Source organism: Bicyclus anynana, chromosome 4 (genome assembly GCF_947172395.1).
Source record: "Bicyclus anynana chromosome 4, ilBicAnyn1.1, whole genome shotgun sequence".
In the NCBI taxonomy this organism is placed as follows: Eukaryota; Metazoa; Arthropoda; class Insecta; order Lepidoptera; family Nymphalidae; genus Bicyclus; species Bicyclus anynana.
Window position 1 is genome coordinate 4,569,043 of NC_069086.1, and position 24,597 is coordinate 4,593,639.

Sequence of the window (24,597 nt, forward strand, 5' to 3'; positions counted from 1 at the left end):
TCCTTCATTTATAGAGTTACAGTTTTAAAAATTTGTTCATAAATCATAAAAAAAATACGAAATATAATGTAACTAGCTGACGCCGCGCGGTTTCACCCGCGTGGTTCCCGTTCCCGTAGGGGTACAGGGATAATATATAGCCTATAGCCTTCTTCGATAAATGGGCTATCTAACACTGAAAGAATTTTTCAAATCGGACCAGTAGTTCCAGAGATTAGCGCGTTCAATCAAACAAACAAACAAACTCTTCAGCTTTATTTTATTAGTATAGAAGTATAGATTCAATAATTTTTAAAATTCAACCCCTAAACTGGTGATATAGGGCTTGAAAGTATACATTGATATCCACGCGGACAAAGTCGCGGGCGTCCGCTAGTTAACTTTATAAAGTGGTAAAAAGAAAATTTCTTTCCTTCATGATATAAATCAATCGTCTATCCCATAGTGTGGATATTTTGCAATATGGGTATCAAATTTAAGGGTTTTCATGATAAATTAAATTATTGATGATAAAAATCGGCCAAGTGCGAGTCGGATTCGCCCACCGAGCGTTCTGTAGATTTTTTTGAATATTTGCTTAACGTTATCGTATTTTGTAATAAACGTAATAAAGAAATCTAAAATTAACCATCTATTGTAACTAAAAAGTGTGAAATAAATAAATAAATTAAACAAATGAACCTAAGATATTGGATAGAATGATTTTCTTCTATATTATTTAATAGGTCCCGACTGTTTTCTAATTGCTTTCTACACTTCTGGTCTGAGCTTGTTTTTTTTTCTTTTCAGTTTTTTTTATACTTTATGCAGTATTTCTTTAATTAATTTATTTATTACGTAATTTTAGAAGTTTGTATTTTCATAACTTTATAGGACCGTAGACGGTTTAAATTTCAACTTGATAACATAGTAAAATCTTTTATACAACAAGGTGAAAATGACAGCTATAAAGTGCATGCAATTAATTTAAAAATCCAAAATGAGAGGTTATCCTTAGGAGAGTTCTGTATCGCAGTCGCATTAAAGTGGCGCGCCTTGCACTGGTCTCCTGCCTTAAAATTATATCCTAATGTCTTTCAAATGACTCTCCCAGATCAGAGTAACTTAGTATGTACGTATTTTGTCTGAGCTTATTTATTATCAGAAAACTATACTGAAGCTATCAGCTTCAGAACTTGACTTTTAGCTCATGAAAACGGATACACTAATTATATCCTAATGTCTTTCAAATGACTCTCCCAGATCAGAGTAACTTAGTATGGGGAAAGGCACTGAAAAATCTTGCTATACTTGTGGTGAGATAATAGTCACAGATAAGCCTTACAGTAGCTAGAGCTCAAAAAGGATTGACTACAAATAAAAGACAAATTATCTTCGTTAAAGCAGGTTCAATAACAAAATCGTCTAGTAAGCCTTACTCTAGGTTCTGCACCTGATTGGACTTTATTAATGGATACATATGAGAAACATTATAAAATCCCAGCGGATGTTGCTATTTTGAGATCTAGACCAGACATCTTCTTTTTGTCATGCCAGACATCTCACTTTACCATGGGAGACTAAACATTATGAAGGATGTCAGTATAAAAGTCAATAAACATACCTAATGCATAACATATGAATTAACTAAAAATGCCTATGTGGTTAGTCTGTAAGCCATAGAAGTAGGTATGAGAGGATTATCAGCAAAATCACTCTATAACTTCTATAAAGACCTTGGCCTATCTATCACTGCAGCAAATTCTATATTAGGATGGGTATCAAAAGCTGCTCTAATAGAATCTTACCAAATTTGGTTAGGCAGGGAACAACAACACGAGCAGAGAAGGCGAGTGTTAATTGATTGTCAAGGGATTCCTTCACCCTACATCCATTGGTCACAAGTCCTGGACTTTGCTCGGAGTTGTGCTCTTTGCCACACGATGTACCTGGCACCTGCACGGTTAATCCAAGGATTGCTAAGATATTTGTCTCATCTCTCTCAACATATTTCTGGAAAGTCTTGACAGACTGACAACAAAGGGTGATCATAAAAGGGTTCCATTTTTTTCTTTTTGAGCAATGGAACCCTAAAAAATATTACCAATTTTGAAAATAAATGAGGAACACTATGTCCTGCACTAAATTGTTTCAGTAGGTGATAATGTTGATATGATATTAAAACACTATATCATATTAAAACATTAAATAGTGTTACATACTAATGACAAATGGCTGATCACGCATTTCCTGTTGACACATTGTGTTCTGGGAAATTAAGGTGTGAGAACTGTTAATTCTGTAGTAAGAATCAAAACAATTCTCTTTGATGGAAACAACCAACCTAATCATTATAATTTTTTTTAATACTTTCATATTTAATCAAATAAATATACAATCAAGTTTAGACATATATCATGACATTCACTTAATTGCTCAGATGAATTACATAGGGAACTGTCTCACTAGACATTACCCCTCTGTCAAAGATCAAGAATCAACAATCTAACATGTTTATATTATAAACTGTTTCTATAGAATCAACAACAGTCTTGTCAGATGAATTAGTTTTAGAATACTAATTCATATATATGTATTTTGTCTGAGCTTAATTGTTATCAGAAAATTATACTGAAGCTATCAGCGTCTTCAGAATTGGCTCTTGAAAGGGGAAGGCATACTCATTTTGATAAAATAGAAAACAGATATTGTAATAATTGTCAAGTCTGAATTTATACAGGAAGAAAATTTTTTTAGTGCGGATATTTTTATATTTTGTACATAAACAAAATTTAATGATCACGTATTTTTTCTTTTTTTTTTTAACTCAAAAATAACAAAATTATCGTTAGCTAAAGTTATTTACTTTTGAACAGAATTTTAAGGTCACCCTATTGTGCGTTTATTTTATTTTCGTTTGATACCTAAAGGACGTCACCAGATCACTTTTAAGCTGAATATATCTTGTTTAGTAATAATATGTACATTATTTTGTTATTTTAGAGACATAAATTAAAAAAAAAAATACATAAAATGTATCGAACTGTTTGTAGATTTATATTCTATTAATGATACAGAACCACGAAAAAAAATATCCGCACTAAAGACCGAATCACCCTGTATAATTTACAGTAGGAACATACTTTACCTACCTGTGAAAATAGCATAAAAATTCATTTGGTTTTTTAGGGAGGAAGGGAAGCTTTCAAAACCCTAAAAATTATTTAATACAAAGATTGGGTCACCCCCCCATCTACCTTTTTTTTTTTAAACAATTTTTACTTTCATATTAAGTATATGTGTTTTTTAAATATACAACCAGAAATATTACAATCATGGTAAACAAAGATTTTTTTTATACCTTAACCTTGATTTTTCGATTTTTCTTAACTTTAAAAATTAATAACTCACAAAATATAAAAAAAATAGTAAATGTTTTGACACCATCTTATAAAGTATGTTTACAAAAGAATTCAGAGAAGAATTAAGAATGTTAAAACATTTGTCTCAGCTTATATTAAGAATTTTATTGTAAAAATTCTCAAACACCAATAGTTTTGGAGTAATTTCCATTAAAGTAGACCCCTATTTTATTAAAATCATTAATTGTTTATAACTTTTGCAATAGTTTAAGTGTGGATATGAAATTTTTTCACAATTTTCTAGACATCATGATGAGTTGAATGAGCTACAGCACATTTTTATTTACTATATCATTATTATTAACACTATTGGGTAGATGTTGACTGTACTATTTTACCTTTTTGCAATCTCTCACACAGCTATTTGACAAGAATTTTGATATCATTGACTAACAACATATTTTTAACCCAAGTAAATGCATCTGTCAAACAATTAACACCATAAACTGCACAAATCTAAATGCTATCTAAATTGGAGTGCACTTGCCAAGAAGATGATATTCACTCTTGCCTTGAATTCAAAAATTAGAAATGAAGGTAGAATACACATGTCATTTCATAACTATTATGAATGGTTTGCTTATTTTTAATTATGTATGGTTTGTTTATAAAATATTATATAAAATATACCATATCTAATTGTTTTAAGCAAATTAAATAATCAAATTTATTTTCATTAATTTAAGAACAAGTTTAATAATAATTATTATTAAATGTGAAATGAATTGTGATTTACACACACAACTCAAAGAAACAGTACTCATCAAGAAAGGCTGTAGTATAGGCATTCCATGGATTCACTGTGCAGGTGTCCATTGTGAGCAGAGCCTGTGACTTAGGATGTAGAGTTAAGGAATTCCAATCAGGTACATATCCTAGGTTTAAATAAGGCTTTCTTGTGGATCTTATTATTGAGCTCTATCTATTTGTGCACGCTGAAATTTCCATTTTTTAGCCATTTTAAATAAATATTGTGTATATGTTGTAAATACTATAAAAATAATTAATAATATCTACTAGTCTAATCTAGTCTAGTATGTCACAATTTTGACAAATATGAGCAAAATGTTAATAAGTTTATTATATACAATGTTCTGTCTATCTGGGACATTGCACCATTAAAATAGCAAATCAACATATCAGAATGGTGCAACAATTCTAAAGATTACCCATTCATAGAAACACACATGCTTATCCTTCATAATATTAGCATAGATTTATTTGTTTGTTTGTTTAAAGCTCTATTGCACAAAGAAAATTAGTTATTGATAAAGGTTTCTGCCAGTTTTACCTCATTATAAGTATTGTTAATGTTAATATTTTTAAAAATCAAAAGACTTACCTGATTTCTAATAGCAGCCACTGGTGTAAGCCCGAGCTGATTCTGTCCTTGCTGTAAATACTGATTTGTCCCTGGTGCAAGCATTCCTGCCTGGCTCAAGAACATGAGGTGTTCTGCATTCTTGCCTATGCCATTTATAGGCTGCATTGGAGTTCCAGGGTGCTGATGCATGTCATAAAGACCTTGTTGTCCCATCTGAGGTGCATTCTGTAGTCCTTGCAGAGGTGGTAACATCATAGCACTGTTCTGAATGGTTAAATTATTACCCAGAGTGTGGTTCTGCATCGGTGCCAATTGTGTGTGAACCATGTTTGTGGTCAAGTGAGCTGGATGGCTTCCAATAATTGATGGGTTTATAGCGAGCGTGCCAACAGATGAGGCTATCGCCTGATTCATATACTGATGAGGGTTGGACTGTGTGTTTTTCATCTGAACTTGGCCCTGGTGTTGTATGTTATTCATAGCCATTTGTGAATGATTCTTCCATTTTTCTTGACTCTGGAAAAATTTTAATGCATTCTATAAAATGTTATACAGATAAACATAACTGTTAAAACTTGTTTACTTATTAACCTTCAATGCCTTGGGAAGGCATTGCAATTTATGCTCTAGTTATTATTAAAAATAAAAAAATATATATTTAATGGGACATATGAACATTTTATTTTCATTGTCATTGACCTTAACATTGTTGTTGATATTTTGAAAAGCAAATATGAAGCTAAACATTATAAAGCGTTAATTTAAGATATTGTTTGATGGCAAGCTTAATATTTATCACAGGTTGTTTTAAAAATAATTTTTATCAAAGTAATGGTAGGTTTAGCATTTTACAAACAACTGGTTCTTACAACTAAGAATTCTATTTTATTTATTAATTAGACTAATAGTGTAACTGTATCTTGCATCTCTTTTTCAATTACTGATGTGGTCAGGTGTGGACCTTTAATGTAAGTGAATACATCTCAAGTAAACAAACCTCAGCGATGGAGTCCTCGCCGACGGCCCAGCGCTGCTTGGGAGCTAGCGAGGGCAGCTCTTCCTGCGAGTCGCGCTGGAACACATAGTGCACGGCGGCGTCGTCCTGCGCGCGGGCCTGCGACGCGCGGCTGTTCTGCAAGCCTGCTTCGCCCGCCTCTTCCTCGCCGCCCGTGCCCAGCCACTTCATTGGGCTACCGTGAGGTTCGAGCATTCAGTTTCACTACGATTCGAGCCGTCACAACCGTAAACACTCGATGCTCAGCGATCTTCTGTTTATACACACGATCGACCGTGTCCGCCGATATTATCGAAGTCAGGCGTCGATTCCACAGTGTACCATGATCAAAACACTGATACGGCAAGATCAATTGAGTGCTGAAGCCATTTAAAGACTCTAATAGTCTTTTTGTCTTTGTAATGACAGCTACCAGTTTTATCGAAGCGCGATGACAGCCGCTAAGGGAATCAAAATATTGCGAGACACTGCAACGGTCCGTTTTTCGAATAAAACACAAAGACTGCAGACGAAACTGATGAAAACTAAGCACTGATCTGCGCGAAAATTAAGCACTCGGATTTTTTGTTAAACGTACCGAAGTACTGACATCGATATAAAAGAATTGTCGGCGTCCGAAAACTGAATCCAATAAACACTGAAAATTTTACACTATTCACACAATTTCTAAACAAAAGGACCACAAATATAAGTGCTATATGTACAAAGAATTATTTACAATGTACAATTTTTACAAAAAACTCGGTTTATGCCATTGGCTACCGTCGATACTTTTCGATTTAGAAAAGACCTCAAACATCCTTTACTGCCTATCCGCCATAGTCGGTCGCGGCTCGGGCAGATGCGATGCGCGCGCAACGCGCAAAGCTATACTATAAACATAAATAAATACACTCGACAACGTTCCTTTCTAAAACGTAGTTTACAAAAGTTAAAATGAATTTAAGCATTTGTTTAATTTTGTATGAGAAATTGATTTGATTATTTATAGAAAACATTGATATATTAATGTAGTTTTTCATAATTTCCAATAAATAAGTGAGACCACAAATAAATAATAAATGAAGTTTCATAAAAGAAAAAAATCAAGATTAACATGCAAGTGTAACTTAGACCATTAATATAATAATAGTTATTAATGGTCTAAGAAGTGTAAGGATTGTATAGCCATAATATTTAAACTATATTATAATCCTATGATCTTTTTATAATTAGATTTTAAGATAAACCTTGTTTAATGAATACTGCGTAAATGGGAATTTTATTCAAACAACAACAAAACAAAAATTCTAAACATAGATGAAAAATGAACACAATTTAAACCAGAGATTATACAGATACAGATACAAAATTAACGGAGATGGTCCATTTCAGGTCCACTCTTGTACCCCGTATCATTACAATTTAAAAAATACAACAATTTTATTAAAATTTATTAAAGTAAATAAATGTAACTAAATAGAAAGAAATAAATAAAATAAAAAAGTTTTTGAGATAAATCAAGATGGCGCCCATAGAGCAACTATGACATGACAATTGACAGCAAACGTCAAATCGATTACTGTAATGAAAACGTTATTATTCCGCTATTATTGGCTATTATTACCCATAGTAATGTTGCAATTCTTGGGAGACAATGAATATTATTTCGTAAGAATCAAAGTAAATTCGTAGATTTGTTTAATTAAAAATAGTTGAAAAAAATACATTTTTTCATTTCCGCTAGAGTACAAAGACTGGACCTGGGCTCCATACAATTTTGGACCATCTCCTGCGTGGTGGGTCTAAACTCAACATCATGTATTAAATTATTTGCTCCAAATTGTCTTCTTCTCACAAAAAGGAGGAAGGCCTGGCCCTAAATAATGTCCCAAATAAAATTAAATAAAATATGTTTTTTCATTAGCTGACAACATTAATCAAGAATTTTTATCGGCATTTATATATATATAAGGCACATGTATGTGTAATCAGATACATTTGATATTGAAATGGGTAAAATAAGCGATACTTTATGAGCAAATGTGGTATAAAACAATTTGTGTTCTTGACAGTGAACTTAATTAGACAATATTATTAAAATAAAAAGACAAAACTATAGTGCAAATTTACTTTAATAAGTTTTGTTTTAAAGGTACATAGCCTTAATCTAAATTGGCTTAATCTTAAAGTGAAGACCGATGAGAGAAAATACCAGACACTTGAGGTCTTGCACCAAGTAGTAGAAGCAGCGTAGGCCTTCTGGATCACAAGATTGATTGACATCAACCAATGAGCCAGTCTTAGATGTAGTGAATGAAATGTGCTCCTCACCAATAACTATTTCAAGTTCCTGCAAACAAAGAATAAAATTTATTTATGATTCTAATTATACTTAATAGTCAATTTGTGTATGAGAGTGTGGAAATAAGCCACTGGCTAGGGGTGCTGTGGTTAGGGGTGGTAGGTAGATTGAGGGTTATTGGTTCTGCAGAAGCACCACAAGGGCTTACCCTGATAAGGGGCAGAGTGAAGGAAGGTTCAGTTGTCAGTAAGCTGTTTTGGCATGGCACATAGGATAATGAGGTTTCAACTTCAAATTGTATAGTATAAATTCTTTAGGTGGTTTATTTAATAAGTAAATTGAGTTTTCAATCAATAACAGAATTAACAAAAAATCAAGTATTAACTTGGGGGTTAGCTTGTGAATAAATAGTTCTGGAGATTGTATTTCTCATCCTAATTTTTATTCCAAAATTTTGAAGTATTTTTTTGTTTATTTATTGAGAACATTGTATTTGTTAAAAAAATATATTGCATGCACAATAAAAGTATATCTATTTACTTGTAGATTTAAGAGCAAGTCTTGCTTAATAGTAGCCAAATCTATTAAAGCCACAAATACAATAAAGTCAAGAATTAAAAAGATGTCATATTATTTTTTGAATTAAGGTTATGTGTATTAATGTGTTCAATCAAAACAACTTACTTGTCTGCCCACACGATCTGGTGGAGGCCATATATGGTCGTCTTCGTGCATTATTTCAGAATCGACGATTATCCTTTTTAATTCGTCCATAACGCATGGATGCACATACGCTTCTTTTCGGATCATAGTATCATTTTTATAGTTTGAATTGTTAGCATAACGCAGTTTACCATCGGGTCGGAACTCAAACTCCAAGAATTCATGGCCAAATTTACCTTTGTGGCCCACATAGTACCTAATGTAAAAATCAGAAGACATTACTGTGTCCGACTTGGAAATTCTTGTAGATGAAGTGGCGCCGAAATCAGATTAATAAACACACTGGTATATAATTTAACGCGAGACTTGCCGGTGTATCATTTGACAAAATATCTAATTTTACGAAACACTTGTTAAATTAAACTAAACCTAAATTGCAAAACAATACTAAAATAAAGCTTATTTTAATTTTTATTATTACTGAGAAACGCACGAGTTGTTGCAGATGCAGTTAAAAATAATAGACAAAAAAAAGCTTATAGACACTAGTTGATCCAAGTATTGCTAACCTGGAACTGACCACAGACAAATTTCTTATTCTTAACATTTTACATACTTTTAAGTCATACTCGTATTTAAAATATTAAACGACTGTGATTAGTTAAGTTAAAGGCTAGTTAAAAAATAGATAAATTTGTTTTTATGATATTATTTTTAACTTTTCGAAGTGAATAATCAAAGATTACAATGTATTAATGGAAATAGATAGGCTACTCTAACTTTTTTCGGAACGCTTGTGATAGCGCCATCTAGTGACTAGCTACAGTATTTTTAGTATAGTATCCATTATGTTAAAAAAATAATAATGCATATTTTTTGTAAATGAGATATTTTTAATTTTGTAATAGTTGAAGAAACCAATTGAGAGAGAAAAAAAAAGACAAAAAGTTTTCCATTGTCCGGGCTCGAACTCAAGATTATTAAATCGTATTTTTGATATGCACCACTAGGCCAAATGACTATATGGAACATCGTTGAAATTAATGTACGGTTACTGTCTTTCTTTAATAATCCCTTTGCTTTAGAAATACAAACACATTCTTCCTATATTGCACGTCAAAATTAAAAGGATAAATAATTCTTTTTTTTTTTTTTTTTTTCATACTTACACGGTTTAAATCTCTAAAAACATTGTAATACATACACACCATAAGTAATTGAATTTACTATCCTGGAATCTTAAATCTAGGATGTAGATGGCGCTGATTCATAAAGATTTCACGTTCTTCTAAGTTCCCATGGCATGTGAATAATGTTCAAAAATATTATTTTTCTATAGCAGCACTATCATAGACAATTACAGTTTACATTTTTGTTGAACAATTGAACTGTCAGTTGTCAAATAAAATCTTCTTTTTGACTTGACCCAGCCAAGATGGGTAAGTACTTCGTGAATAACGTAAAATAAATCCATTAAAATCTTAAAAGTTACTTGATATTTTCCATATCCTTACGTTTACTAAATTGTGATTTGCCCGCGAGTGTTTTATTTACCCATATTTCTATGTTTCTTTGGGATAATATCGGAGAAGTGTTGTGGTTAATTTGTGCGAGCAAAAATAACATAAGTTTGGCAAATATTGTTCAGGTATCAGTCGCGATCACTGGCATAAAAGGAGGGCTACAGGCGGTAAACGCGCGCCCATCCGTAAGAAGAGGAAGTATGAGTTAGGTCGCCCGGCTGCCAACACCAAGGTACATCAATGATAGATAACCTAAACTAACCTCGTCAATAACAAAAGTAAAATTTTTATTTACTCTGTTAAATTTATATACCTACTTTTGCATGTTTAAACAAATTAATTGTATTACAGTAATCTTTGTACATTGTCTCAGTTACTGCACGCATATTTCCAATTGAAAATTGAAAATAATAATGGGGCTAGGTACCTGTTAAATATTTTTTTGAAGTAATTTTTTTACATCTGTTTCAGCTTGGCGCACAGCGTATTCATCTGGTGCGCGCTCGTGGTGGTAACATCAAATACCGCGCGCTGCGTCTAGACACTGGAAACTTCTCATGGGGATCTGAATGTAAGTCTACAGTTTGTTTTCTTAATCATCACACTCTTGACAGTGGTTGTGGTGTCATGGTTTGGTGGTGATAACTTTATACTGTCACATGTGTACATTTAAAAAAGAGCACATTTGCTATTTATTGTACTCAAAATTCTACTATTCGGCCAGATGTCTATCCGGCCGAATAAAAAAAACTTCATTAAAGAAACATATTTTTGAGTAATTATTTGCTTTATTTATTCTTAATATCACTTAGCTTAAATATAATTAGCTTTAGTTTTAAATTTTAATCACACAATAATAAATTAATGTATAAATACAAAGAAAATGAATGAATTGGTACTCATACTGCACTATGGGAAAAGTATGGTGAATATATACTAATTTCTGTGGATTGAGAGGTAGCAGGCAATTGTGTTTCTCTTCATTAATAAGGACAGCTACAGAAAAAAGTCTTTCGCTATATACACTGCTGCAAGTTGCAAAAAAGGTAGATTTTGGCATAGTTTGTTAAGTTTGGGTATTATTTGGCTTTAGTTGTCCACCAAGAATAAGGGTCACAATTTCGATCAATTTGCACTGACTTGAGATAAAAATCCAGCTCACAGGTGATCACATTTCTTTCTTTACGTTGAACCTGGTCAATATTGTTTCCATTTGCTACTTCATCAAATCTTCGGCGGCTGGATCTATCTATCTAGCTATCTGGCCACATGGTTGGCTGGATATCAGGTATCGGGCTAAACTGCTATCTCTATCATCTCTACTTTAAATTTATCAGTTGTTTGTAAAGAATAATAAAATTATTCAATTATTCTCTTATTCTAATTAACTTGCTTCTATGATTACACTTGTTTGTTATGTTATAGGTTCAACCCGCAAAGCACGTATCATTGATGTCGTATATAACGCTTCCAACAATGAGTTGGTGCGTACCAAGACCCTGGTCAAGAACGCTATTGTTGTGGTGGACGCCACACCGTTCAGGCAGTGGTACGAGTCACACTACCTCCTGCCGCTTGGTAGAAAGAAGGGTGCCAAGTTGGTGAGTATGCTAAACCTTCAGTATCAATAGTGTTTAAAGGTTCTGAGAAAGTTAACAACAGTAATGTTGGTACAGCAATGTCCAGTTACATTGTCTTAAAGAGATTTTGGTGTGCATTTTTTTATACAATGTAATTGGCAAAACTTGCAGGTGCTCCATCCTATGTAATGTGGTCAACCATTTCCTATTACAGAGTAACAGTTCACTAGGCATGCAAGAAACATCCTTTAATGCATCCTGTACCTATCATTCTGAGGCATAGGTGTTAAGGCTTATGTGTATATAAACACAATGGCTGCACAGGCTGGTAGTACTTAGTTTCTACCAGCTGCTGTGTTTTTAATTTTTTGCTTGTATACATTGTATGCTGATATTGGTGGACCTGATGCTTTGCAAGTTCACTTTTGCCATGTACCAGAGAGGCATAACTCAGCCTAGCATAGCATATTAGAAATAAATGATAGATGTGAAACCATCTTCCTATAGCAACATTAAGGTATCTTATTGTCTTTCAAAAGATCTGCTATAATTGTGATCAAATCCAACAGAAATTTAACTGAAAAATGATGAAACTATGCGTGTCATATGATAAGCCAATAAATGATTAATATGCAAAAACTGACTTGCTGAGATGATGGTATAACTTTTCCGTCTCTGTTAAACTTGAACCTTAATTGTTTTTCAGACAGAAGCTGAGGAAGCCATAATTAACAAGAAACGCAGTAAGAAGACGGCAAAGAAATACTTGTCAAGACAGCGCCTCTCCAAGGTTGAGGCTGCCCTCGAAGAACAATTCCACACTGGACGTTTATTAGGTACATATTTACAGTAAAGTAATTTCTAATTAACAACAACAGCTACTACTAAACTGTAGAAGTGTAGGAAAAATCTCTGCACTAAGTTTTAATTTTTTTTTTTCTCTTTGCAATCTGTTATTAAAAAAAACATTCATCAAATGGTCTGTATGTTGTCATGACTTAAAGGGCATCACATCCAGTGACATGAACCCTATGTATTCTTTTCTAAGTTATAATATTAATGGATGAGCTGTGTATTGTAGACACTTGAGAATGTACAAAATTGTGCCAAAGGGAATGCCCATCCCTAGCCCAGGCCTAATCCAACAATTTACCTTATTTTGATAATTCTGCAATAAAATGAAAAAAATTGGTAATTCTGGTTTAATAATGAAATCATTACTTTATTAAAACAAGTTTGCTTCAACATTTTAAATTCATCTCTAATTTGTCCACAACGGGGACAAGTTAAGCTTGTTGACCATACAGCCTGAGTTTTATGATATTTTTTGAAGACTTATGATTGGTTTGTTTGTTACTTTCTTGTTTGTTAACTATGTTGATAACAGAAAAACAAAACAAAAAAGTACAATAAAAAAATGTATTTTTCCTCAAAATACTTTTATTAAACCAATTATTCAACCAGATCCTTATTTATGCATCATATTATGACCTCCATTTAATATGTACTTTTATACAGGGGTATACTTGGGTTCCCTGGGCCGTTGTATGGGCTGGTGGGGCATTCCTCTTTAATTTCTTTATTTTTACTATACAACTTTTGAAAGTGTTTTTATTCTCTTATTTTGAAGTGATGTGTTTTGATTTGTGCGTTGATTATGTTTTATTAAGTTACCTAAAGCTATTAAAGTTCCAAAAATAATATAAATTAGTATGTGTCATTATTATGTTACACTAATCGAACTTAGGCCAGAGATGACATGTCAAATAACAACCAATAGGGACTAATCGAAAATATTACTCTTTCTTTTGCTGCAATAGGACAAAACAGTTAGTTGACATTTCTCTCTTTTTGAGATATTTGTGATCTTGAACCTTTTTATAAGCCTACTACAGTTATACATATAAATGATGATATCAAGAAGCTTTTGAGTCTGCATCATGGATGGGTGCCGTTTTGGAAACCATCCAGTAGACATAATGATGTTTTCGTCATAGTTACTCTGATAGGAAATTGTTTTTAACTGCTGTGTGTAGTTCTAGGAATATATAAATTAATATTCTGTAATTCTTTACAGCGTGTGTAGCGAGTCGGCCAGGCCAGTGCGGTCGCGCCGACGGTTACGTACTCGAAGGAAAGGAGTTGGAGTTCTACTTAAGAAAGATCAAATCCAAGAGGGCGAAGTAGGGAGTTTAATGTATAAATAAATGCAAAAAACACATTTCCATCTTTGATTTTGTAGTTAGATAACTAAACCTTATCCCAATTATAAACATTCAAAGCAGGCTACAGACTTTCAGTTTTCTTTACAGTTAAATCTGAAAACTGCACAGTTTGTTGTAAAATCTTATCGAAATATTAGATAGACTGTAGGTCTAGCCCAAATGAAAGGTATAATGTAATATTCAAAGATATATTTTCCTTAACGGCTGGACTGATTTGGATGAAATTTTGTGTGTAATTTCAATTAGTTCCTGGATGGTTTGAAAACAATTGGTAATGGTATATAAATGGTAGATGGTGCTGCAGTCAGAAAAATTCTAAATCGGTAGTGAGTTTGCTGGGTGAAATAGATAATACAGTGTCTAAGTCGGTATTATAAACAGTAAGAATACGCGTTGTTTTACGGTACAGCTCGAGCGGATTAACTTGACACGTGGATTGAATGGTGTTTGGATGTGCACGCGTCATAGGCATTATCAATTAGTATTTGCATACAATATATCACAGGTTAAATTAATTCAATATCAAAATGAAACTCAAAATTATAATATTCTTGTGTTTAATGGGTCTACCATCTTGCCCGCCATTAGAGATACGTGGATATTTGTGTCCATGACGAAATACAGAAACGGGTATGTAGCGGAGAATACCACCGGAGCACGGGTGTTGATGTACTCTGCAACAAAGAGATGTGCATTACTTACTTACGTCTGTATACCTGGCATGCAAACGAAACCCGCACAAAGTCGCGGGCGTCCGTTAGTATTGTGTGGTGCTGTGGCGCTTTTTTTAGTAACTTAATTATAATAGTACATTATGATATAAGTGCGGTAAGTTGAAAATTACAGCCGAGGCGATATTGCAGCTCGAGCCTAAGGCGAGAGCTATAGTAAGGAAGCAGAGGCTGTAATTATCAAAGCGCATGTATGTCATACGACGTTGTATAAATAACACATTTGCGAGGAAACACTTTTTGAAAACGAATTTGCATCTTTGCCTGTTTTCCACAAGATGACATTTTGATACCGTCTTCAAAGTGATCAGAAGGTAGCACATACGATGTTATTTTTCGCTTTTTAATTTATTTATGTGATTTTGAAGTCGCTTTAATTTTTTTGTTAAAAAGATTTTATGTTCTACCGATAAAGACGCAAAGCGACTTGTCATTCAGGTAGGTACAGGCATTATTACTTGGGCACGAGATCGCAATGAAGCATTAGGAATTTGACGATGGCTTTAGGCATAGGCATCATTATCAGCCTATTTTAACCAATGACGGTTGGTGGGTATATCATTATCATCATATCAGCCGATGGACGTCCACTGCTTTTTGCTTTTGTAGAGATTTGTAGACATCACGATCCTGAGCCGCCTGCATTCAACGAATCCCTGCGACTCGCTTGATGTCATCAGTGGAAGGTTGACCAACACTGCGTTTTCTGGTGCGGGGTGGCCATTCCAGCACCTTGGGACCCTAACGTCCATCGGCTCTTCGAGGCGGCCATAAGGTCAAGGATCACTATTTGATGTTAATGATAATGAACTAGACCGACGGCTTAACCTAACATGCTTTTCAAAGCACGGGTGTGTTTTGTGAGACTCACTTGGGGTGCTACTGGACGATTGCCTCAGAACTCTTGGAACAAAACAAAGCTCAATGGTAGGTACATATTTCATAGCCATTCAGGATTCCTAAGTGATAGCCAAGTGGATATGAACTTTGCCTTCGATTCGGAGGGCGTAGGTTCAAATCCGGTCCAGGGCATTTTAAGAAATTAAATATCACGTGTCTCAAACGGTAAAGGAAAAACGTCGTGAGGAAACCTGCACCTGAGATTTTTCTTAATTTTCTACGTGTGTGAAGTCTGCGAATTGGTGGGTCTCTCATACTTAGAGGAGACTCTTGCTCAACAGTGAGCCGAATGTGGATTGTTAATGGTGACTCAGGGTTCAAACCTGACCTCATGGCCAGAAGCTGGACAGGCTAACCATTGGACCAACGAGTCAGTAATAGGCTAAATAATCAAAGGACATTTAACACTATTTACCTTGAGCCTGCCATTACTTGTATAATTATTTTAAGTTCGACAATTTCATCACTTTATAATGGGTGAACTCGTCCTTGTCATGCAAATGCGGCGGACCGGTGAAAAAATAGCTAAATCATTGATGGACAGGAAACAAATCATCTCGTAATTCTTCTCATTGATGTAATTGAAAAGTTGGTATATCAGCAAATCATCATTTCCATCTCGATTAGGCATTTAGGTCATAATAATGTCGGTGCAATGGACGATTTTCTATGATGACGGGACGAGTAGTGTGTTAGTAGGGCTGTGACTTACCGATAACTGCCATTTTAATTCAAATTCGAATAGGTGCACCGAAACGAGTTTTTTTGTTTACTATTCTATGTATATTATGGAAATTGAAGGTTTTCAGTACTGTAATTATAAATAATAAAAATAGATGTTAGGTATAATAGGTAATATTCTGTCAACCTATCTTTTTTCCTCACCCTGCCGTTGCAAGGGATTAGGCTTTTAAAGGCTTACTTTACAACTGTTTTCCTCCGGATAACTTGCTTTATGCCTTGTGTTCAAAGTTTGGCCCATATTTATTTTATCTATTTGTCAATCTATCGGTTATTTATTTTCTCTTTTTTGCCTATTTGAGAGCCACACTGCGTAATTTTGTACAAGCTAGCTTTTTAAAAGTATTTCCACGGCAATGGGAACTACGCAGATGAAGTTACTTTATTGTAATCGGTAGATACCGGATCTGTTACTTTTGTCGATCGACTTTCATGTTAATTGTTAACGAAACTTCCGCGCACTTTCGCGCCAACCTTACCGGTCACCCGCGCGGCGCATCAATGGGCCCAAACGCGCGTGTCGCCGCGTTACGCCATCGCCACCACGAGACAATAGAGCCGGTCTCACCACTTGGTAAAAAGGAATTCGCACTCTTTTGGCAACAATTATCTCGGCCCTATACCGTAAAACGAGGGCATGCTTGTTTATGTGTAATTCGAGCAATTTGCTCAGTGATATTACAAATAGCATTTATCGCAACTTGTCGCAGCTGTTGAGCACGTATACTTAACAGTGTGCAATTCATAGATGCAGAAATGCACTGTCTACCTTGAAACTCATTACTGTAGCCTGTAGCTATGGCACGTCGATTTTCTTTCTACAAACGCTAACGCTTCGAAAATTAAACAATGTATGGGAATGACATCGCTATCCACAGGTCACGTGATCAAGTTGTCGATCGGATTGTCATACCCGTACCTACATTTTTTTAGTTTCGAAGCCTTAGCGTTTGTAGAAAGAGAATCGACGTGCCACATGGCTACAGGTCCTGCATTGTACAATTTGTACGTATAAAGTCTACCCTAGTTAAAACCCTGTGCATTTGTGCAAACCACTGCTACATGCGACTTGTTGACGAAAAGTAGATATGCGTAGCATCTAAACTACTCGTATTTAGAAGTGGCTAAAATTTAGGGAGTAATGTGCTAACTGATGTACACCAAATGCACAAGTGTCGTTCAAGGATCCGATGTCCATAAACGCGTAACGGTGAAGAGCCAATCTTTGTCCCACGCGCTCGCCTCTAGCTCGCGTAATTAAGTGGATCACACCGTAACCTTAGGCGGTTAGACCCTGCCCAAGTGCCATTGTTCTCGATATACTCACGCGGCACGCTGACCTTTTAATACTTAGGCTATTTATAATACCCATCTGATGAAGTCGAATCACGATGTTAGTCCTATCAAAGTTTACCTATCGAGGTACTTACCAAAATAAGGAAGTATTCAAACCATCTAATTTATCTGCCACCTAATTTATTTTCACATCAGCGTCGGTCGGTTCGGTTTTCGATGACAATTGCAGAGGTATCAATAGGTACTCAACCCTGCTGGTCATGGGTGGGAAGTGAAGTGAAACAACTTACTGTTGTTTCACTTGAAGTGTTTGATGTCGGGCTGGTACTTGAGGATGGCGACGGACACGGCCTGCTCTATGCTGCGCACGTAAACGCCGCCCTGCTGTCGTGGGCGTGAAGTGAAGTGAAACAATTTACTGTGTTTAATGTCGGGCTGGTATTTGCGGATGGCGACGGACACGGCCTGCTCGATGCTGCGCACGTACACGTCGCCCTGCTGTCATGTGCGTGAAGTGAAGTGAAACAACTTACTGTGTTTGATGTCGGGCTGGTACTTGCGGATGGCGACGGACACGGCCTGCTCGATGCTGCGCACGTAAATGCCGCCCTGCTGTCAAGGGCGTGAAGTGAAGTGAAACAACTTACTGTGTTTGATGTCGGGCTGGTACTTGCGAATGGCGACGGACACGGCCTACTCGATGCTGCGCACGTACACGCCGCCCTGCTGCGTCATGGGTGTGAAGTGAAGTGAAACAACTTACTGTGTTTGATGTCGGGCTGGTACTTGCGGATGGCGACGGACACGGCCTGCTCGATGCTGCGCACGTACACGCCGCCCTGCTGCGTCATGGGCGTGAAGTGAAGTGAAACAACTTACTGTGTTTGATGTCGGGCTGGTACTTGCGGATGGCGACGGACACGGCCTGCTCGATGCTGCGCACGTACACACCCCCCTGCTGCGTCATGGGCGTGAAGTCGTGTTGGCGAGGCTCGAAGACGTCGCGGATACCGATCTAGATAAATAAAATAGGCATGTTTACATTCATGGTTGATTTTTTACATCACGTATTTGCTGTAAGCTATTTGGGGATCGGGGGGGGGGTTACGGTAAAAGCAAAAGCTTAGCTTAGCCCTAGGGCTAGGTGAAAAAAGGGGAAGTGATAAGATTTATTAAGGCCGTCTCCTACAAAACTAGTTCTTTGCTCAAACGTTTAGTCTGAGTGGTGAGATCTGGCGTTCGTGTAACAGTGGTTGAAATCCACGTCCATTGTGAAGTAAGAAATAAGGGAGCGGGGACTTCACTTGCGAAGACGATGTGCTCAGTTTGATTTTGTTGCGAACGACACGTTGTCGTTGATAGTTGATAGTTATCGTTGAGGTCTAATTTACACGCACATGCTGAGGACATTCATCATCATCATCATCATCATATCAGCCGATATATGTCCACTGCAGGACGCTGTCTCTTCAGTGGTTTGATTTCTCTCATGTGAGAGAGCTTTTTTTTGAATTTATTGAACCCTACAACAGATAATAAGTACGTTCAATAGGTCAACGAAAAAAACACCAAAGTTAATGATTTGATACTCACATTGCACTGTGAGGCTGTGAAATCCGAATCAGAACAATAAAAACGAATTTTTTGTCATGCAAATTAGCTTGAACGTTTCTGCTGTTAATTAGTAGGTCACACTTCGAGCACTTGACAATTTATTGCCGCAAATAATTTGAACAAACTTACGAGTATTAAATTGAAACAGGTTTCGTTTGATTAATAAATTTCACTTTTCAAACTGATAACTTCCAAGAGTTTGCGCTTGTAGGTCAGCCGGAATTGATGGAAGGACTTACGGATGTACGAAAAGAAATCTATAGATAGGTACGAGAGTTAGATACGAGCAGTGAATCTTTGGAAAGTAGGTAGTAGGTACCCCGCAAATTCGTACATGTCTTGCTTAACAAGATCAATTTAAAAGCAATAAAACGACAGGGCTCCTAAAAATTCGTACAGGTACTCGTAGTTATCGGGCAGGTACCAAAGTATGCGTTATAACTTAAAATATTAGAAGCAATACCGAGCACTTAAATGGAGGTACGAGATTATCTAAGTACTTTACCTATTTAAATTAGGTAGGTAGCTAGGTATAATATGTCAAAATAATTAGGTTATGTGCACATTTTTTTACGACGCATGATGCATGATATGGTTTGCATGTTGGTACCTACACGTAAAATTAAATAGTTAGGTATAGCACAGAAAACATATGTACAAGTAGTCTAAATAGTCAAAGGTACAAGTACCTATTGGATCGCATTGAGATTCGAAATGTTTAAATTTTATCAAGCGGTGTCAATAATACGGAGGATATCAAGCGGGTTGCAGGGAGCCGGTGGATACTGGCAGGTCGAGACGTCTTGCTTGGAAGTCCATGCAAGGCGCCTATGTCCAGCAGTAGAAGTATATCGGCTGATAATGATGATGATGATGAAATTTTATCAAAATAGGCAACTAATCCAGGTACTTAACACAAACTAAAATACCTTTTGCAAATCCGTCGTAAGTGTCACATGTCCTTTGACTATAAAACTTGGCACAACCGCGCGGACGCGGCGTGGATGTAGAGCAGCATAAACATCAGACAGGTCAGACTCTCGCGACATCCTAGCCAGCAATCTGTCCAACTCTCCGGAGCCTCTCCTCGCTGGCAATATCACAAGGAGGTAGTATCTCTCGCTGTCCAGGGGAAGGCGGAGGGCCGAAGCCTCTAAGTGTGGCAGATACGCATAATCCATCACAGAATCGTAATGCATGTAGGCTACCTACGAAAAAATAAACAATGAAAGGTACTCGCTGTTATCAACCTATATACGGCTCACTGCTGAGCTCGAGTCTCCTCTCAGAATGAGAGGGTTTAGGCCAATAGTTCACCACGCTGGCCCAATACGAATTGGCAGACTTCACACACGCAGAGAATTAAGAAATTCTCTGGTGTGCAGGTTTCCTCACGATGTTTTCCTTCGCCGTTTGAGACACGTGATATTTAATTTCTTAAAATACACAAACTGAAAAGTTGGAGGTGCATGCCCCGGACCGGATTCGAACTCACACCCTCCGGAATCGGAGGCAGAGGTCATATCACGGCTCTACTCAGAAGAAAAAGGTAAAGGTAGGTAAAAGGAAAAGGTACTCAGAATACTCTGATTAGGCCAGAAAATTCAAACATACTTTCAATATTGAAATTTTCTGTTTCACAAATGCTGCCTAAACCATTTTTTCGTGATGAAAAGTAGCCTATGTGTTAATCCAGAGTATCTATCTCATTTCCAAGTTTCATTCAAAATGATTCAATAAAATTGGGCCGCGAAGTAGTAACAAACATGTGTATGTTTGTTACATATGTTTACACACACACACTTAAACACAAACGTATGCTATAAAATACTAGATTAATCAAGTAAATAGGTAGCTAGGTACATAGGTAATTTTATGCTGAAAGCACTTAGGTACTGAAATCTAAATTCTTACCTGAATACTCCTTAGTCCATTGGCCATAAAATTTTCATCATCTTCATATGGATTTTCTTTTGGTAAATCGGTTCCGACATCAAACGATCTGTATACCAAGTAATCATCGTCATACGGCGGACTTGTGTACAAGAAGTCAAGAACTGACTTCTTACGTCTTTGTAGTGTTTCTAACGTTGATGTGGTGGGAATTGTTGACATAGAATCTGTAGTCATATCTGTAATCGTGGACATTTGTTCCGTTTGTTGAGTTTCAGTAACTGAACTAGTTGATGCTGTTTGCGTATCAGTTGTCATAGTTGATGATGGTGTACCTGTTGTAGTCTCTGTAGTGGATGTTACTGTTGATGTATTTTCATTATCTGTAGTAGATCCACTAGTCGTTGTAGTAGTAGATCCACTAGTAGTAGTATCAGTTGATTCTTGCGATGTTGTTTGCGTAGTGGATGCTATTGTTGACAACGTTGTCTCCGTGGTAGAAGTCATAAGCTCTGTTGTTACTTCTGTCGTTTGTGTAGTGATTCCGCTCATTGTTGTAGTTTCAATAGAATTTGTCGTAGAAGTTGCATCTGTAGAAACAACAGGGGTATCGTTTTCCTCGCGTATATCTAAAGTTTCTGCTTGCGGGTTTGGTGTAGTTTCCTCTCTCATTGCTTTAGTAGATTGACTAGTTGATGAATCTTCACGACCTGTTATTTTCTCTGCAATTGTGATCACTGTGGTTGGTGTACTACTACTACTGCTACTAGTAGTAAATGTACTGCTGGTAGGAGTAACAGTAGTTGTAGAAGAATTGTCCATACTAGATGTAGTAATTTGCGGTGCTTCCGTTGTAACATTTGGCTTGGAGTTTGGTGATTGATCACTCTCTAAATCAAATCCATAAAATCGTAGAATCTTTTTGTAGCTTTCAGTAAACGTAACATTTTCGTTATTAAGAGCCAGTCCTGCGAGAAAACCCTCCTCAGGAACAAAATACGTCTGTAAAGATATTGTATAAGTTTTACAATCAGTGACTGCTTATGATTCCGAAAAACGCTAACAACTATGGGTTTCATAAGAAAGCTCAGCTGTTCTGTAATGGTCGACGAACTGTAGTAAAATCAAAAACACCTAGCTCATAGACTCGTAAAGCTAAAATGGATTTGAACTATTAGGCATGTATTTGGTGATATAGATCATGAAAAAACCATGAACATCAAGTCCCAATGTATTGGAATAGTTAATCACTCCACACCGGCAAGTGCTTTATTATATTGGACATCAAGGACTACCTTGTTGGTTCAGTGGTTAGTCTATGCAGCTTCGTATCATGAGGTTATGGGTTCAAACCTGAGTTACATTATAAACTATCAAGCTTTTCTGTCATCCATAAAATCCTCAATATAAGCCCTGAGTCAGAGTCAGTCAAGAGGTCACCATCAAAACTAACATTTTATACCTACTTGCCTGGGCAGATAAAATTAGAAACAAAATAATTACCTATTGTAACTAAATGTCCAAATATTTTAATATTCTGAGATAAAATATTAAGTATGAGTTTTTTAAAAACTAAACAAAACATTGTTTTATGACTCACTTTAAGCGTGCGATGTATATCTCGAAAACCGATCCTCATGACGTTTCTGTTCCACGGCAGCTGCATACTCCGCTGGATCTGATACGACGATTCTCCGTCTACACCTTCGTAGAGAGCAACCAAAATACCCATCAACCCGTAAGGGGAAAACGCTATATTGTTATCATTTAAAAAATTATGCTCCGCCAAAACTTTTAAACCAAATTCATTTGTTACGTCCACCATGTGAGCTAGAGGCGTCCGTTTGGAGTCCCACAACTTTATTTCTATTGGGATTCCGTATTCCGCACACGCGATTAATCTGATGATTAAAAATACGCAAAGCAAGCGTGACATGCCCGTAGTGGAGAGTGGATGCGAGCGTCCGACTCTGGCCATTGTGTTCGCGGCTCTGTCTGCAATCGAGTGGTCGCGGTCGCGCGGCTGTGGTCCGGCTAGAGGTTTCTTCGTAACTAATTAGCATTGAAGACTTCGAAGTTTTCGGTGAACGCCCTATGGACATATTTATGCGAATAAGATGCATATATTATGTTATTATTCGAAACACGATCGCTAAATTACCTACTTTAGCAGGTGCGTACATAATGAGTAATGATGCCCGTTGAGACTGTTGACCTGCCTTTGTATGTAAAGCCTCCTCTGATTTATTAAGCTGTGTCCTGCAAATTCTTTTTTCTTTTACCATAAAAAAATATATTTGCCAAATCAATTTGAATGACCAATATTCCAATATTCTCGTTACCTTCCAATAAATCAAACTGACTCTGATATGAGTACCTACCTATTCAAGCTTTTAACCGCGGAGCTATTGTGGCTTTATTATTAAGGAGTTTTTCACCTGTGTATCCGTTATTACTATAATACTATTAGAGACAGTCGTGGTGTTAGGTTATTTATTAAATTAGGTTATTTTAATTAAAATAAAACCTGGCTGAGTTTGTTGTGGGCTTGGACCGTTATTAATGGTCTAAGGTTGTGGGCTCCTATCGGATCAAGGCGCTTTGGAACCCTCATATCGTGAAAATTGGCATCCTTTTGTTGTCGATGTCCAGTCGACTAGCACAAAACGTTTCACTTTCGCATCGACATTTCTAATAAGAACAGCGAAGATGCCCTTCCGGCTTCTGTGATTTATGCCCTTCAAGACAAGAGTGAATAGGCATTTTCTAGGCAAGCGCGCTCCAACCTTCCACCAGGCATGATTGTAGTCAAGCGAAAGTCTATTATTTCATTTCAATTTAAAGTTTTTTATTTATTTTTCAAAACATTTGGACCTTTATTTGAACCCTTACCTATAATGATTCTATTTTCGAATAAAACCTCTTCCGTTTTATAGTAGGCTAGTACTTGGCTAGTACTCATATCAGACAAGAATTAAAAAAACAAAATTACTTTAGCCCCTAGAGGCTAAAATGCTTGTTTAGCCCCGCTGTGGAGTGGTAATATGACAGTGTTTTTGAGCAAGAGTACCTAGTGAAAATTAATATAACCCGTGCGCATTAACTTGACACCTGACTACTAAACACATCCATACAAACACAGTACAAACATCATTCGAGCCAGGTGTCAAGTTAATCCGCACGAGCCTATCCATATTTTTTTAATATTATAAATGTGAAAGTGTGTGTGTCTGTTTGTTTGTCCGTCTTTCACAACAAAACGGAGCGACGAATTGACGTGATTTTGTATGTGGAGATAGTTGAAAGGACGGAGAGTGACATAGGCTTAGGACATTTAGGCTACTTTTTGTCTCTTTCTCACCCCCCCCCCCCACTTCCCTAAAATTTTTAAAGTAGGAAGTTAGTAT

At 36.2% G+C, this 24,597-nt stretch overlaps 4 protein-coding genes across 9 annotated transcripts in view; 1 reads left to right on the forward strand and 3 right to left on the reverse strand.

Annotated features, from left to right (window-relative positions):
* The window catches only part of LOC112058060 (maternal protein pumilio), a 114,114-nt gene extending 107,479 nt beyond the window's left edge, over window positions 1-6,635 (reverse strand). For 4 of the 6 annotated variants that reach the window (XM_052881341.1, XM_052881340.1, XM_052881338.1 and 1 more), the window contains exons 1-2: window positions 5,723-6,602; window positions 4,744-5,241 (exon numbers count right to left, since the gene is read on the reverse strand). In XM_052881341.1, the coding sequence (XP_052737301.1) occupies window positions 4,744-5,241; window positions 5,723-5,935 (711 nt within the window). In that variant the 5' untranslated portion in view covers window positions 5,936-6,602. Of the gene's footprint in view, window positions 1-4,743; window positions 5,242-5,722 lie in introns of all 6 variants that reach the window. The other 2 variants (XM_052881337.1, XM_052881336.1) reach the window with 2 other exon arrangements.
* A 1,201-nt stretch (window positions 6,636-7,836) lies between these two features.
* On the reverse strand, window positions 7,837-9,259 carry LOC112043324 (protein mago nashi). Its single transcript, XM_024078677.2, has 2 exons — window positions 8,709-9,259; window positions 7,837-8,072 (listed from the first exon to the last, which is right to left on the reverse strand). Exons 1-2 carry the CDS (start codon window positions 8,964-8,966, stop codon window positions 7,890-7,892), a joined length of 441 nt encoding a protein of 146 aa, XP_023934445.1. The 5' UTR covers window positions 8,967-9,259; the 3' UTR covers window positions 7,837-7,889.
* A 792-nt stretch (window positions 9,260-10,051) lies between these two features.
* LOC112042909 (40S ribosomal protein S8) lies at window positions 10,052-14,011 on the forward strand. The gene is made up of 6 exons (XM_024078116.2): window positions 10,052-10,126; window positions 10,336-10,442; window positions 10,682-10,781; window positions 11,636-11,811; window positions 12,497-12,626; window positions 13,868-14,011. Exons 1-6 carry the CDS (start codon window positions 10,123-10,125, stop codon window positions 13,975-13,977), a joined length of 627 nt encoding a protein of 208 aa, XP_023933884.1. The 5' UTR covers window positions 10,052-10,122; the 3' UTR covers window positions 13,978-14,011.
* Window positions 13,866-23,249, reverse strand: LOC112043332 (uncharacterized). Its single transcript, XM_024078689.2, has 5 exons — window positions 22,791-23,249; window positions 21,212-22,192; window positions 20,227-20,505; window positions 18,563-18,698; window positions 13,866-14,689 (listed from the first exon to the last, which is right to left on the reverse strand). Exons 1-5 carry the CDS (start codon window positions 23,166-23,168, stop codon window positions 14,556-14,558), a joined length of 1,908 nt encoding a protein of 635 aa, XP_023934457.1. The 5' UTR covers window positions 23,169-23,249; the 3' UTR covers window positions 13,866-14,555.
* Between the last annotated feature and the right edge of the window lie 1,348 nt (window positions 23,250-24,597).

Bases quoted from the DNA above. Each gene is read 5' to 3' on its own strand.
- LOC112043324 (XM_024078677.2), bottom strand. From the start codon at position 8,966: ATGTCTTCTGATTTTTACATTAGGTACTATGTGGGCCACAAAGGTAAA. The intron at 8,073-8,708 runs GTAAGTTGTTTT...CTTTGTTTGCAG, and splicing joins CAGATCGTGTGGGCAGACAA to GAACTTGAAATAGTTATTGG.
- LOC112042909 (XM_024078116.2), top strand. The intron at 11,812-12,496 runs GTGAGTATGCTA...ATTGTTTTTCAG, and splicing joins GAAAGAAGGGTGCCAAGTTG to ACAGAAGCTGAGGAAGCCAT. The intron at 12,627-13,867 runs GTACATATTTAC...AATTCTTTACAG, and splicing joins CCACACTGGACGTTTATTAG to CGTGTGTAGCGAGTCGGCCA.
- LOC112043332 (XM_024078689.2), bottom strand. From the start codon at position 23,168: ATGGCCAGAGTCGGACGCTCGCATCCACTCTCCACTACGGGCATGTCA. The intron at 18,699-20,226 runs GTATTTTAGTTT...TTATTTATCTAG, and splicing joins TTACGACGGATTTGCAAAAG to ATCGGTATCCGCGACGTCTT. The intron at 14,690-18,562 runs GTAAGTTGTTTC...TCTTTGTTGCAG, and splicing joins CCAGCCCGACATCAAACACA to AGTACATCAACACCCGTGCT.